At 44.0% G+C, this 15369-nt stretch overlaps 1 protein-coding gene across 5 annotated transcripts in view; it reads left to right on the forward strand.

Moving 5' to 3' along the window:
• LOC311007942 (neurofibromin) overlaps positions 1 to 15369 on the forward strand; it is a 128101-nt gene that overhangs the window by 13217 nt on the left and 99515 nt on the right. For 2 of the 5 annotated variants that reach the window (XM_084001360.1, XM_084001362.1), the window contains exons 8-20: positions 650 to 807; positions 1588 to 1761; positions 3536 to 3661; positions 3737 to 3811; positions 4881 to 5012; positions 6792 to 6929; positions 8392 to 8505; positions 9279 to 9358; positions 10448 to 10571; positions 11827 to 12076; positions 12558 to 12631; positions 13209 to 13292; positions 14140 to 14580. In XM_084001360.1, the coding sequence (XP_083857486.1) occupies positions 650 to 807; positions 1588 to 1761; positions 3536 to 3661; positions 3737 to 3811; positions 4881 to 5012; positions 6792 to 6929; positions 8392 to 8505; positions 9279 to 9358; positions 10448 to 10571; positions 11827 to 12076; positions 12558 to 12631; positions 13209 to 13292; positions 14140 to 14580 (1970 nt within the window). Of the gene's footprint in view, positions 1 to 649; positions 808 to 1587; positions 1762 to 1800; positions 1832 to 3535; positions 3662 to 3736; positions 3812 to 4880; positions 5013 to 6791; positions 6930 to 8391; positions 8506 to 9278; positions 9359 to 10447; positions 10572 to 11826; positions 12077 to 12557; positions 12632 to 13208; positions 13293 to 14139; positions 14581 to 15369 lie in introns of those variants that run through there. The other 3 variants (XM_084001359.1, XM_084001361.1, XM_084001363.1) reach the window with 2 other exon arrangements.

Genomic DNA, 15369 nt, shown 5'->3' on the forward strand with positions numbered 1-15369 from the left:
GCTACCAAATAAATGAAGTAGTGCAGCAGCCTCAATAAATGTGTCCAGCTGCCAGAGTTGTCCGGTCGCGGCTTCCACAGACTCCCACAACAAACGTCGGAGTAAATTTCCTAACAAGCGTTATAAACTGACCACAGACTCTGGATAGCGAGGCTAATTTCTGTTAGCCCGTCTATGGTGTTTTACATTATACGTTAGCATTAAGCTAGCGGACTGAATGCACATAGCACTTTAACATGATGCACAGAGCACTTTGAAATTGACAGCTGCTAGAATTTTTTAACTGAAGCACTTTGTGAATGTTTCTATGTTGTCTGATGTCTTGTTTGTCCTAATGCTGCTCTTTATGCCTTTTTAAATTGCCCCTTGGGGACAAATAAAGTGTTTGATTGATTGATTGATTGATTGATTTATGCTTAGTTGTGACACTGGCTGTGTGTGTTTTGAACGTTGTTTCAAACTATGTGGGTTTGATTGAACATCTTTGATGCTTAAATATATATATATTATATGATTTAGGACACAACCCCTGTCTCTGTCTCTATCTCACCTTGTTCCTCCTGTTCTGATTATTGATTGTGTCTGTGTGTGTGTGTGTGTGTGTTTGTATGGTGTGTGTTTCTCTGTGTGTGTGTGTGTGTGTGTGTAGAAGCAGCAGAGAAGCTCTTTGATCTGGTCGACAGCTTTGCGGAGAGCGCCAAGAGGAAAGCCGCCGTGTGGCCGCTGCAGATCATCCTGCTCATCCTCTGTCCAGAGATCCTACACACCATCTCCAAGGATACGGTGGAGGACAGCAAGGCCAACAAGGTGCGCGCACACACACACACACACACACACACACACACACACACACACACACACACACACACACACACGCATCTATTGGTTCTATTGTTCTAAGTTAAGTCAACAACGTATTTGAGGCAACATATTGTCAGAGATGTTTAGATGTTAGCCAGTATCACAACTAAGCATAAAGCCCGCTAGCTTAATGCTAACGTATAATGTAAAACTCCATAGACAGGCTAACAGAAATTAGCCCGTTGCTATCGACAGCCATAGCAGTAAAGCTAAGTGAAGTCTTGGTGACTTCCAGATGATATTGAGATGATAGCATAGGTCAATTGAGCTCTGGCTAAGCCCCGCCCCCTCCACTCACTCTATGGCTAAGCCCCGCCCCCTCCACTCACTCGGACAAACAGTCAACACTCGGTGACAGTTGCTATGGCAACAGCTGTCACAGTAGGAGACATTTCACAGGAGACAGAAAGATTAAATATCATGTTGAAGTCACCAAAACTTCACTTAGCTTTACTGCTATGGCTGTCGATAGCAACGGGCTAATTTCTGTTAGCCTGTCTATGGAGTTTTACATTATACGTTAGCATTAAGCTAGCGGGCTTTATGCTTAGTTGTGATACTGGCTAACATCTAAACATCTCTGACAATATGTTGCCTCAAATACGTTGTTGACTTAACTTAGAACAGATGTAGACATCCTTGTTCAGTTTATCCACGTTTAGTTGGTGTTGTGGTCGACTGCATAACTTTATCCCCTCCTCTGACTTCCCCCCCCCCCCCTAACAGAAGCTGTTCATGGACAGCCTGAGGAAGGCTCTGTCGGGTCAGGGCAGCAGCAAGCAGCTGACGGAGAGCGCCGCCATCGCCTGCGTGAAGCTCTGCAAGGCCTCCACCTACATCAACTGGGAGGATCATTCTACCATCTTCCTATTGGTGCAGTCCATCGTCATGGACCTCAAGGTCTGTTATTGATCCCCTATTGATCACTGATCACTTCCTATTGGTGCAGTCCATCGTCATGGACCTCAAGGTCTGTTATTGATCCCCTATTGATCACTGATCACTTCCTATTGGACCAATCTCCTTGTTGTTTACAACTACTTCCTGGTAGAAAACCAGCATGAGAACAATAGTGACGGACGAGAGTTTCTCTATATTTATCTACTTTTTCATGTCACTATATCACCGTTTAGACTAATCTGATGTTTGTAAAGTTTATAAAACCAATGATTGGACAAACATTACTATTTAGTAGTACAAGAAAGAAATCTGCGTATCTAGGATAGCATAAACAGACGGATGAGGTTGGAGGTGATTGATGGGGTAGATATCCAGCCGCGTGGCGAGCTGAGAGACAAACCGTTGGTGACGCTTAGGGCTGCAACCAGTAGCACATTTTACTATCTGAATGTTCGGGGTCACTATCCGAGTAGTACTCGAGTATTCGTTTACCGACGGGGGGGGGGGGGGGGGGGGGGGGTCAGCTGACATGGTGACACGGACGCTCGACTCTCTCACTCTTACAAGCCGGTCATTTCATATCGTTACATGTCCGTGGCAGTATCGATTCTTTTTAACCCGCTACATCGATATGTTTCCTCACAGATCCTCAAATCACTCGCAATTAAAAGAGCAAAAAAAAAAAAAAAAAACAGGGAATGCCACGGAATTAAATTGTCCCGTTAATAGGCTAAACATTTTTCTTATAACGGCAGCGCACACTTCAATAGAGGAACCATTACTGTAACATTTCAGCCTAAATAAACAATAAAATGTTGACACATTTTTTAACACAGAATGAGATTGAGGTTTTATCATCACTGAGTTTAAAGTGTTCCCACTGCTGAGATAGATAGATAGATATACTTTATTGATCCCAATCTGGGAAATGACAGTGCAGCAGCAGCATTTCACAGACACGCATTGACGATAACAACATATAGTATAAGAATATAAAGAATAAGAATATAAACTATACATAATAAAATAGTAAAATATAAAGAACAAACTATACATAATAAAATAGCAATAGCAAATAAAATAAAATGTGATGTACATTATATACAAAAACAAAAAAAAAGGTCAGCTTTCTCTTCGCCGACGCCATCGCTCGGCCAACCGGTGCGCTGCAGTGAGCCCGAGGTGCCAGCGGGGGCGGAGCTGTGTGTGTGTGTGTGTGTGTGTGGGGGGGGGGTAGGTGAAGTGGTACTGGGATGTGGGCTCCAGCCCTACTGACGCTGCTGCTCTCTGCTGCTCTCTGCTGCTCTCTGCTGCTCTCTGCTGCTCTCTGCTGCTCTCTGCTGCTCTCTGCTGCTCTCTGCTGCTCTCTGCTGCTCTCTGCTGCTCTCTGCTGCTCTCTGCTCTCTGCTCTCTGCTCTCTGCTCTCTGCTCTCTGCTGCTCTCTGCTACTCTCTGCTGCTCTCTGCTGCTCTCTGCTGCTCTCTGCTACTCTCTGCTGCTCTCTGCTCTCTGCTCTCTGCTCTCTGCTGCTCTCTGCTACTCTCTGCTGCTCTCTGCTGCTCTCTGCTGCTCTCTGCTACTCTCTGCTGCTCTCTGCTCTCTGCTCTCTGCTCTCTGCTCTCTGCTCTCTGCTGCTCTCTGCTACTCTCTGCTGCTCTCTGCTGCTCTCTGCTGCTCTCTGCTGCTCTCTGCTACTCTCTGCTACTCTCTGCTGCTCTCTGCTACTCTCTGCTGCTCTCTGCTGCTCTCTGCTGCTCTCTGCTGGTCCCGCCAGGCGCTGCTCTTCAACCCGGCCAAGCCCTTCTGGAGGGGGGGCAGCCAGAGCGCCGACGTGGAGCTGATGATGGACTGCTTCGTGTCCTGTTTCCGCATCAACCCGCACAACAACCAGCACTTTAAGGTGAAGAAGAATACTAATACTGTTATAATATTACCCATAATCCTCCTCTGACCGTCTCCTCTGCTCTGTCCTCAGGTCTGCCTGGCCGCCTCGTCCCCGTCCACCTTCCACTTCGTCCTGGTCAACTCGCTGCACAGAATCATCACCAACGTGAGTGAGGAGCGGACGTTACCGTGGCGATGATGATGATGATGATGTTTTATTTTTCTTTTTTTGGTATCGGTTTGTATCAGGGTTCCTACTGCTGAAGCCAAGTTACATTTAAGACTTTTTAAGACTTTTTAAAGCCACTTGAAATGAAATTTAAGACCGACTTCATAATAAACACAAATGCAGAAAAAAGAAGAAAGAAAACACCACATCAATTACACAGGGTTAGGGACAATCTGACCCTCTTTCCTATGTGATCCAAGGTAAAGTGACTGCTACATGAACATTGGATTGTGTCTCTTTCCAGCTGTCCTTTCAAAATAAATGCATAAAAAGTCTTAAAGAAACTAAAACAAACACTGACTCTCTATATCTAACTTCTCTATGTCGGATTGTTACCAATTATTTAGAGATTTGAGACTAATTACAACCATAAAATACCACTCACCAGGTGTTAACATTTTAAAGACTTTTGAAAAATTGATTTAAGACATTTTAATGCCGATTAAGGCCTTGTTTTTAGATTAATGAATTCAATGCCTTTTAAAGGGACAGTTCAACATTTAGTCAAACTGGCCCATCACCATAATCCCTATAGTCATAGCAGTAGGTTTGTTACCTTTAATTGTCGGTGCAAGCTGTTTTTAGAACGGCGGAGCAGAGCCGTGAGCTGCTCAGAGCTACGCTACGGAGGCTAACAGAGGATTTCTTGGTTTCCCTCATCAAACTCATCAAATACACAATCCAACAACTCCACAACGCTCTGGTGGACAAGTTGTGAGCTGCACATTCACCACGCTATGAGATAATAACACAACGTTACCACACAGAGTTGTTTTAGAGGGAAATTCATGTAAAACCACTGATGCACGTTGCCTTCAGGGACAGTTTTTCATCAACAGTCTCTGTATTTCCCTCTAAAAAAGTCTTAAATGTAACTTGGCTTAAGCTGTAGGAACCCTGGTATAGTCCAGTGTGATAAAGAGCTGCAGTGGCAGTAAAAACCTGTCAGAAATAAATAAATAAATGATGATGATGATGATGATGTAACGATGTGCTTCCTCCTCAGTCTCACCTGGACTGGTGGCCTAAGATCGACACGGTGTACTGCCACTCTGCAGAGCTGCGCTTCATGTTCGCCGACACGCTGAACCGCGTCATCCAGGGCGCCGCCACGCACGCACCGCTGCGCATGACACCGGTGAGTAACGATACACACACACACACACACACACCCGCAGTAACGATACAACAAAGTCACGATTAGATTCAATTCTCCATTTCTGACCCACGGTTCGATAACACGATTCGATTCAATTCTAACAATCAAATCAATCATGAATCATGAATTGATTCATTGATTTTGAGTAGGGGTGTCACGATTCTCCAAATCCTCGATTCGATTTGATTTTCGATTTTAGGGTCACGATTCGATTCGATTCTTGATTTTTTTTTCTTTTTCTTCCAGCACAGACGCCTATAGATGCTATTTTCAGACTAGTCTAGTCTACGATCATTGGTTTTATTCATCAAATGTTGTACAGTAAATCTTATTTCAAAAGATGGGCTACATATAAGTGATGCAATTTCCATAATGTATCACATTAGGCACTAATGGTCACATTTAAATAATTTCTTTACAATATAAAGGTAACATGCCCCCAAAAATCATGATCCAGTCATCATGATCCAGGGGCAAGGTTTTGAAACAAATATATTTATATCTGTACATTATTAGGGTTAGGGTAATTTCGATCGATTTCGATAAAAAAATCGAAATCGTAACACCCCTAATTTTGAGTGATTTCATTCTCAATTAATTGCTTGACTTGGATTCAGATATTACAGCCTATTTTCCCATTTTGACTCTCATGTCCTTCTGGATGAAACACTGCAGAATGGTCATACTTGGTGCTATCTTCTTCAAATTTGAACCAGGTGTTCATTGATAGTGTGCTTACAGATTCATACTTTCATTTACCTTTATGGATAAAGTCACAAAGGCTGTTTTTTTATTTTTTAATCATTTATTAATTATTAGGCGGACAAAAAAATCTTAATTTTTTGCACACTTACTAGACCACTGCTCTGTTCCAGTGATACCTGAAGTGTTTCTGACACTTTCACAAGAAACTCTACAGTGTCCCTTCCTGGCACTAGCCCTCATCTATGGATGTAGTCAAAGTGATTCAGAAGCTACAGCTAGAATAATCTGAGCATGGAATTTTATGCGTTTTTGCTTCAAAATAGGGTGGGAGTGGAAGAGGTTAAAAAAAGAAGAGATTTTGAGAGCAGAAACTGGATTATTTATTATAACAACAATATATAGGCTGGTCTAACATTAACAGTTATAACTAGGGCTGCCCCCAAAAAAACATTATTCAATTCAATTTTATCTATAAAGTGAATGCACAATGCGCTTTACAATAGTTAAGCAATTATAACACAATGCAATTTAGCCGACCAACATCTCATTGGTCGATCGGTCGCAGGAAAAAAACAACATTTGGAGGCGTGTCTTGTCAAAATTAAGTCAAAATCAATATGACTGAACTGTATATGAAAGGCTAAAGGGTAGGGCTGGGAGAAAACATCCATTCACATAAGTATAGCAATATGTTTTTTGACGATTTTTAAATCGATTTTTTTTTTTTTTTTTTTTTTAAATATTGTGCAATGTGCATTTGTTGGCCTTTTTTACACCCAGAGAGTCCAGGTTGTGAAAAGGGTTTAAGTTCACTTTATAATGGAGCATGTTAATTTCTAGGCTCCTACAGTATTTGTGTGCAGATAAATGTAAAAAATGCTAAAGACTAAAAATCATAGAGAGAATCTGCAATATCGTAGAATCACACGGGAGAAAAGCGAATCGTCCCCCAGCCCTACCACACAGGTAACCCATAGTAACGCTGCTGCAGGTAACCCATAGTAACGCTGCTGCTGGTAACCATAGTAACACCACCGCTGGCCCCGCCCACAGAGTCTGACCTTCAAGGGGAAGATGACGACCAGCCTGAAGTTCAAGGAGAAAGCCACCGACCTGGACACGAGGAGCTACAAGTGTCTGCTGCTCGCACTGGTGAAGCTCATCCACGCTGACCCACGACTCATGCTGCACGTGAGTCACACACACACACACACACACACACACACACACACACACACACACACACACACACACACACACACACACACACACACACACTCAGCTTTCAGATAAGTAACTTTATTCTACAGCTTCCTGGAGCAGAAACAGAACGAATCTCCTTGTTGTTTACAACTACTTCCTGGTAGAAAACCAGCATGAGAACAATAGTGACGGACGAGAGTTTCACTATATTTATCTAATTTTTCATGTCACTATATCGCCGTTTAGACTAATCTGATGTTTGTAAAGTTTATAAAACCAATGATTGGACAAACATTACTATTTCTGTGTGTGTGTTTTGTGTTGCTATGTGTTGTATTTATTCAGTTTGGGGGAATCAGAGTGTCTAGAAAGCATCAGTGGCTCAGCTGACAGGGACAGCTAACGGTAGCTAAGCTAACGGTAGCTAAGCTAACATAGTAGCTAAGCTAACGGCGGTAGCTAAGCTAACAGCAGGACGTCAGCTGTTAAAACCCTCCCGTTGTGGGACACGACATGAAACTACTCCAGTTAGCTCAGTCATGTTGGAACTCAGATATCCGCTGGAGAAAATATTTGTTCATGGAGCGTTTATTGAGTCACTGAGTTATTAAAGTTAAACAGCTAGCTAACCGTTAGCCCGGCTAATCTATGATAACCATGACTAATTACAAAAATGGTTTAGACTGAGATAAACAAACACAAAAAATATTTTCTCCAGCGGATATCTGAGTTCCAACATGACTGAGCTAACTGGAGTAGTTTCATGTCGTGTCCCACAACGGGAGGGTTTTAACAGCTGACGTCCTGCTGGTAGCTTAGCTACCACCGTTAGCTTAGCTACCGTTAGCTTAGCTACCGTTAGCTTAGCTACCGTTAGCTGTCCCTGTCAGCTGAGCCACTGATGCTTTCTAGACACTGTGATTCCCCCAAACTGAATAAATACAACACATAGCAACACAAAACACACACACAGAAATAGTAATGTTTCTTCAATCATTTCAGATTTGTCTAAACGGTGATAGGTCGTGACAACGGGTGATTTCATCTCCCACTTCTTTTTAAGCATCGGACCTCACTCCTTGCTCCCTAGAGTCATGGGACACCCTGTCCCTACACGAGAACACACAACATGTAGGGTTAGGGCAGATATCTGGGGCTGGGGGGAGAATACGGACAGGGCCTAAGAGTATGTGTAGTGGACAAAGGGCTCAAAGTTTACTGTGTGTTGTTGTTGACTTGTTGTTGTGTTGTTGTGTTGTTGTTGTTGTGTAGAACCCGGTGAAGCAGCCTCCAGAGATGCAGAGCAGCTGTGTGTTGTTGTTGTTAACTGTGTTGTTGACTTGTTGTTGTGTTGTTGTTGTTGTGTAGAACCCGGTGAAGCAGCCTCCAGAGATGCAGAGCAGCTGTGTGTTGTTGTTGTTAACTGTGTTGTTGTGTTGTTGTTGTGTAGAACCCGGTGAAGCAGCCTCCAGAGATGCAGAGCAGCACGGCCGAGCTGGTGACCGGTCTGGTGCAGCTGGTTCCTCTCACCAACACCACGCAGCTGTCACAGGAGGCCATGGAGGTAGGTGCTGCTGTTACCATGGTGACTGGCCACGCCCAGAGGCTGTTACCATGGTGACTGGCCACGCCCACAGCTGTTACCATGAACAGACCCAAAGAAACGGCCTATTTTCACGGCCTAAAAGAGGTTTTACCTGAAAAAAAATACACAGTTCCATTCAGGTAAAACCTCTTTTAGGTCGTGAAAATAGGCCGTTTCTTTGGGTCTGTTCACAACACTGTATGTTGTAAATCTGTGGGCAGGGCTATTATGGGCTGGCGTTGCTAACGGGAGGAGTGCAGAGAGTCTTCTACTGCAATTAAAGTACTTAGGGGCTGTTTGGAGATCATACAACCCCACTTTTAAAAAATGCTACTATCCCTTTAATAGCATCATTGAGGATCCTTTACAGATAAACATTAACACATAGGAGAGTAAAAAGAAAAAGAAAAACAAAACAGTTTTCTACATGAATGTTTCAATCTACATTTTATAATAAACAAATTATAAGAATAATCTGATATGACCAAGACACCTAAAAACAAAAACACGGCCGTTTTCATCCATTCACCAGCCAGTGGGCAACACACATACATTGGAGTGAATGGGTTTTCTGGGCTGTTGCAACACCCACATCCTGCCACTAGGGGGCATGAGGCTCAATGGAAGTGACGTTACTCTCTTATTCCTCCGCTGCTGTTGTTACTGTGTTGTTGTTACCATGGTGACTGTAGTTACTGTGTTGTTGTTACCATGGTGACTGACCCCCCCCCCCCCCCCCCCCCTCCCTCCAGGCCCTGCTGGTCCTCCACCAGCCAGAGACCATCGAGCTGTGGAGCCCCGACGCCCCCATAGAGACGTTCTGGGACATCAGGTAGCTGCTGCTGCTTCACTTCATCTCATTTCATTTCATTTATGTTTATTTCAAATTGTTTTTTATTGAGTTTTCAAAAAAACTGTAGTGAGAAAAACCAAAACCAAACAGTTTAAAGTGACAGAGAGCTGTTACATGATCCCATCTCCAGTGTGTGTGGTTTATAATATACATACATACATACGACATAGACAGTTTCTCTTTTGCTTCAGTTTGTTACGTTTTCAATAGTCAACCCATGTACAGACGACAGTGAACGTTCATGATCAGTTAACGCCGTTTTGGATTTAGCTCAGAGCTCGTTTCACTCCGCAGTCCTCACATTAAGGAACCAGACATAGTATCACAGAGCACAGGTAATAATAACAATACTAATTCCAATGGAAGAGAAGACGCTGCACGGCACCGTCACCGTCACAGACACATTTAGGATGCAGAATGCTAGCAGCACCTGTAGCAGTAGACAAATAGATAACAATCTGCATAGACAGATAGTTAGAGAGCAGGTAACAATACTAGGCAGCTAACAGCTAACAGCTAACAGCTAGCAGCTAGCAGCTAACAGCTAGCAGCTAACAGCTAGCAGCTAACAGCTAGCAGCTAACAGCTAACAGCTAACAGCTAGCAGCTAACAGCTAACAGCTAGCAGCTAACAGCTAACAGCTAGCAGCTAACAGCTAGCAGCTAGCAGCTAACAGCTAGCAGCTAACAGCTAGCAGCTAACAGCTAGCAGCTAACTGATGCTCAGCATTGTTACCTGTGGAGAGTAAAGTGCATGAGCTGAGGCTTTGTAATTATTCTTTGCATAGTGTTGTTTTCAATAAAACTTTTTTTTTTTAGATATGTCTGTTTTGTTACATCTCAAAGTCACTCAACTTTGGTTTGACTGATTTCACCTTATGGAAATAAAAAATAAAAAATGAAGATACTAGATTTTTTTAAGAACGGAGTTATCTGCTTTTGCAAATGAACTCTTCATAAGTTTTAGCAGCAATTTTCACTGTTGTTTTCTGTCCTCATGTCCTCGTTGTCCTCACCTGTCCCACCTGTCTCACCTGTCTCACCTGTCTCACCTGTCCCTGTCCCCAGCTCCCAGGTGCTGTTCCTGATCTGCAGGAAGCTGATTGGCCAGCAGCTGGTGAACGGGACCGAGGTTCTGAAGTGGCTCAGAGAGATTCTGATCTGTAGGAACAAGTTCCTGTTGAAGAACAAGGTGGAGACTCTATCACTCTATCCCTCTATCTATCTATCTATCTATCTATCTATCTATCTATCTATCTATCTATCTATCTATCTATCTATCTATCTATCTATCTATCTATCTATCTCTCTCTCTCTCTCTCTCTCTCTCTCTCTCTCTCTCTCTCTCTCTCTCTCTCTCTCTCTCTCTCTCTCTCTCTCTCTCTCTCTCTCTCTCTCTATCTATCACTCTGTCTATCACTCTATCACTCTATCTATCTATCACTCTGGCCCAATTCCGATTCTATTTTTTCATCCCTACCCCTAGTCCTTAACCCTTGCCCTTGAAACGGAGCTACAAGGAGTAGGGTTGAAAGTCAGCCCCTACGAATTGGGACACCACTTCAACAATCACATACGTCATCAGTCGTCTCTGCTGGCTTTCACATAAGCAGACGTGACGAGCTTTTGCCACAAATCCTCTATTCAGAACCACGTTAACTTAATAAAATAAAATAAAATTTAATGAAGACTGATCGGTTCATTGTAAAACATTTATTTATTGATGTAAATGTGGTGATTTCTGTATGTAGGCTACAGAGCCCCAGGCAGTGCTGCTTCTGTGTCCAAAACACATGAAGCTTCACTTTTAATTCAAACAAACTAATGCGACAATTGTTACATTTCATCAATGAGACCAGCATTTATCTCCTTAATAGAATGTAACTACGCGGCGGTAAACCTTTAAAACCCTGCAGGTAAGTTAATTAGTGATGGTTTTCTCCCCCGGGATGACGACGGAGGTCGGCCGGCCGAGCAGCTCTCTGGACGGGTGGTGTCTCCGTGACGAGCCGCTGATCTGCTCCACAGGTGGAGCTTCACTTCTCCCAAAAACATGGGAGCAAACGTCTAAACAGCCTCATGTGGATAAACCGACCGCACATTGGGATCTAAACAGCTACTTTCTCTCATGGAAACATATTAAAACTTAACAAAATGACGTAATAACAGCGCTACAGTGAGAAATAAAACAGCTGCCGGTTGCCGCAAGATGCATTCTGGGAAACTTGCCATAGCCCTCGGTCCGTAGTGTGCCCCTGAAAAATCTCCGTTTCGAGGGCGAGATAGCCCTACCACTTCCCCCTAACCCTCGTCTGGACCAGAATTGGGACACCCCTACCACTTCACGTGAACACGCAAAACGAAGGGTTAGGGCCAAGGGGAGAATCGGAATTCACCCTCTATCTATCTCTCTATCATGTGTGTCTAACCGGTGTGTTTCTCTACAGGACGGGGCCACGCTGGGCGGGGGCTGCATCCCTCTGGTGCGCCAGGCCCAGACCAAGCTGGAGGTGTCCCTCTACATGTTCCTGTGGAGCCCCGACACCGAGGCCGTGCTCGTGGCCATGAGCTGCTTCCGCCACCTGTGTGAAGAGGCCGACATCCGCAGCGCCGCCGACGAGGCGCCGGTGCAGAACATCCTGCCCAACTACAACACCTTCAGCGAGCTGGCCTCCGTCAGCAACATGATGGGCACAGGTGAGGAGCTGCTGCTGCTGTGGCCACGCCCCCCTCACGTGGCCACGCCCCCCTCACCTGGCCCCGCCCCCTCATCTGGCCCCACCCCCTCACACATTAAAGGGATAGTTTGAATTTGAATTTATTAAAGGATAGCCCCTTGAGATGCAGCATCTCATTTTCAAGGGGGTCCCTAGTTCAACATTTTTGTCAAATTGGCCCATTGCCATAATCCCTATAGTAGCAGTATGGCAGTAGGTTCGTTACCTTTAATTGTCGGTGCAAGCTATTTTTAGAACGGCGGAGCAGAGCCGTGAGCTGCTCAGAGCTACGCCCAATTTGACAAAAATGTTGAACTATCCCTTTGAAATGCTGATATAAACAACAGAGGGTTAAATCGTACAGTAGACACTTTTATACCACGCAACGATATCGTAACATCGCACAGCGCCACTCAGGTGTGTTGTTGTTGTGTACTCAGGTGTGTTGTTGTTGTGTACAGGTCGCTCCACCTTACAGAAGAGGGTGATGGCTCTGCTGAGGAGGGTGGAACATCCCACACCAGGAAACATCGAGGTAAACTGTCTGTCTCTCAATGAAGCTGTCTGAATGTTCAGTGATTATTAATGTTCACTATATAGTGACTGAATCTATCCCACAATTCACCGCCAAATGTAGTGAACATCCGATGGTCACTAACCGGAGCAAGATATCCCATCATGCATTGCGGTCACGGATCGACGCCGTTACCACAGCGGCCCAGAGCGACCGGTGTAGCTACCAAATAAATGCAGTAGTGACCGGTGTAACTACCAAATAAATGCAGTAGTGACCGGTGTAGCTACCAAATAAATGCAGTAGTGACCGGTGTAACTACCAGATAAATGCAGTAGTGCAGCAGCCTCAATAAATGTGTCCAGCTGCCAGAGTTGTCCGGTCGCAGCTTCCACAGACTCCCACAACAAACGTTGGAGCAAATTTCCTAACAAGCGTTATAAACTGACCACAGACTCTGGATAGCGATGCTAATTTCTGTTAGCCCGTCTATGAGGTTTTACATTATACGTTAGCATTGAGCTAGCGGACTTTACGCTTAGTTGTGAGTGGCTGTGTGTGTTTTGAACTTGAAGCTTCTGTCTCTTTCTCTGTCTAGGCCTGGGAGGACACCTACACTAAATGGGACCAGGCCACCAAGCAGATCCTCAACTTCCCCAAGAACAAGAACGACGACGGACAGGTAAGGGGGAGGGGCTTCAGTCAGAGGGGGAGTGGCTTCAGTCAGAGGATCATTGGTTGGTTGTTGGTGATAGAGCGCTGCAATAAGAGAGTAAGGACAGCATTGGTCCAATGGCAGCGCCTCCTGGTGGAGGAATATGGGTTTTGCAAAAGAACTGACATCTCTGCATTGTTGGTGAATGAGCAGTGTGGTGTTTTCAATAATTTAAGGACATTTATAGATCACCCACGTTAATAGCATCATTGAGGATCCTTTACAGATAAACATTAACACATAGGCCAGTAAAAAACAAAACAAAACAGTTTTCTACATGAATGTTTCAATCTACATTTTATAATAAACAAATTATAAGTATAATCTGATATGACCAAGACACCTAAAAACAAAAACACAGCCGTTTTCATCAATTTACCAGCCAGTGGGCAACACACATACATTGGAGTGAATGGGTTTTCTGGGCGCTGTTGCAATACCCATATCCTGCCACTAGGGGGCACGAGGCTCAATGGAAGTGACATTACTCTCTTTTACAGCGCTCTAGATGTGTGTGGTCATGTGTGATTTTCAATTCAATTCAACTTTATTTATAAAGCGCATTTCATGCACAAGGCAGACTCAATGTGCTTCACAACAGGTAGTTACATAGTTATATAGAAATCAAATAGAGAACAAGAAGAGTGTATATGTCATATGGTTGTGTGTGTGTGGTTGTGTGTGTCTGACCTGACGTGTGTGTGTGTGTGTGTGCCTGTGTGTGTGTGTGTGGTTGTGTGTGTGTGGTTGTGTGTGTCTGACCTGACGTGTGTGTGTGTGTGTGTGTGTGCCTGTGTGTGTGTGTCCTCCGCAGCAGGAGTGGATCAACATGACGGGCTTCCTGTGTGCGCTGGGCGGTGTGTGCCTGCAGCAGCGCGGCACGCCGGGCCCGGCCACCTACAGCCCCCCCATGGGGCCTCTGGCCGAGCGCAAGCACTCCATGGTGGTCTCCGTGGCGACGCCGTGCAGCGGCGACGCCTCTAACCCCGTCGCCGTGGCCGCTGCAGCTGTTACCGTGGTGACCCCGTCCTCCTGCTCCCTGTCCTCGTCGTCCTCGGCGACCAGCGACACGCCGGTGAGCCGCTTCCTGGACCGGCTGCTGGCGCTGCTGGTGTGTGGCCACGACCGCGTGGGGCTGCACGTCCGCACCAACGTCAAGGACCTGCTGGGACTCGAACTCAGCCCCGCGCTCTACCCACTGCTCTTCACCAAGCTACGCAACGCCATCGGCAGGTTCTTCGACACGCAGGGCCCGGTAGGTCTATCACTCTATCTATCACTCTATCACTCTATCTATCTATCTATCTATCTATCTATCTATCTATCTATCTATCACTCTATCTACTATCTATCTATCTATCTATCTATCTACTATCTATCTATCTATCTATCTATCTATCTATCTATCTATCTATCTATCTATCTATCTATCTATCTATCTATCTATCTATCTATCTATCTATCTATCTATCTATCTATCACTCTATCTATCTATCTATCTATCTATCTATCTATCTATCTATCTATCTATCTATCTATCTATCTATCTATCTATCACTCTATCTATCTATCTATCTATCTATCACTCTATCTATCTATCTATCTATCTACTATCTATCTATCTATCTATCTATCTACTATCTATCTATCTATCACTCTATCACTCTATCACTCTATCTATCTATCTATCTATCTATCTATCTATCTATCTATCTATCTATCTATCTATCTATCTATCTATCTATCTATCTATCTATCTATCTATCACTCTATCTATCTATCTATCTATCTATCTATCTATCTATCTATCTATCTATCTATCTATCTATCTATCTATCTATCTATCTATCTATCTATCTATCACTCTATCTATCTATCTATCTATCACTCTATCTATCTATCTATCTATCTATCTATCTATCTATCTATCTATCACTCTATCTATCTATCTATCTATCTATCTATCTATCTATCTATCACTCTATCTATCTATCTATCTATCTATCTATCTATCTATCTATCTATCTATCTATCTATCTATCTA

This window comes from Trachurus trachurus (genome assembly GCF_905171665.1).
Source record: "Trachurus trachurus genome assembly, contig: scaffold_111_arrow_ctg1, whole genome shotgun sequence".
NCBI classification, from domain to species: domain Eukaryota; kingdom Metazoa; phylum Chordata; class Actinopteri; order Carangiformes; family Carangidae; genus Trachurus; species Trachurus trachurus.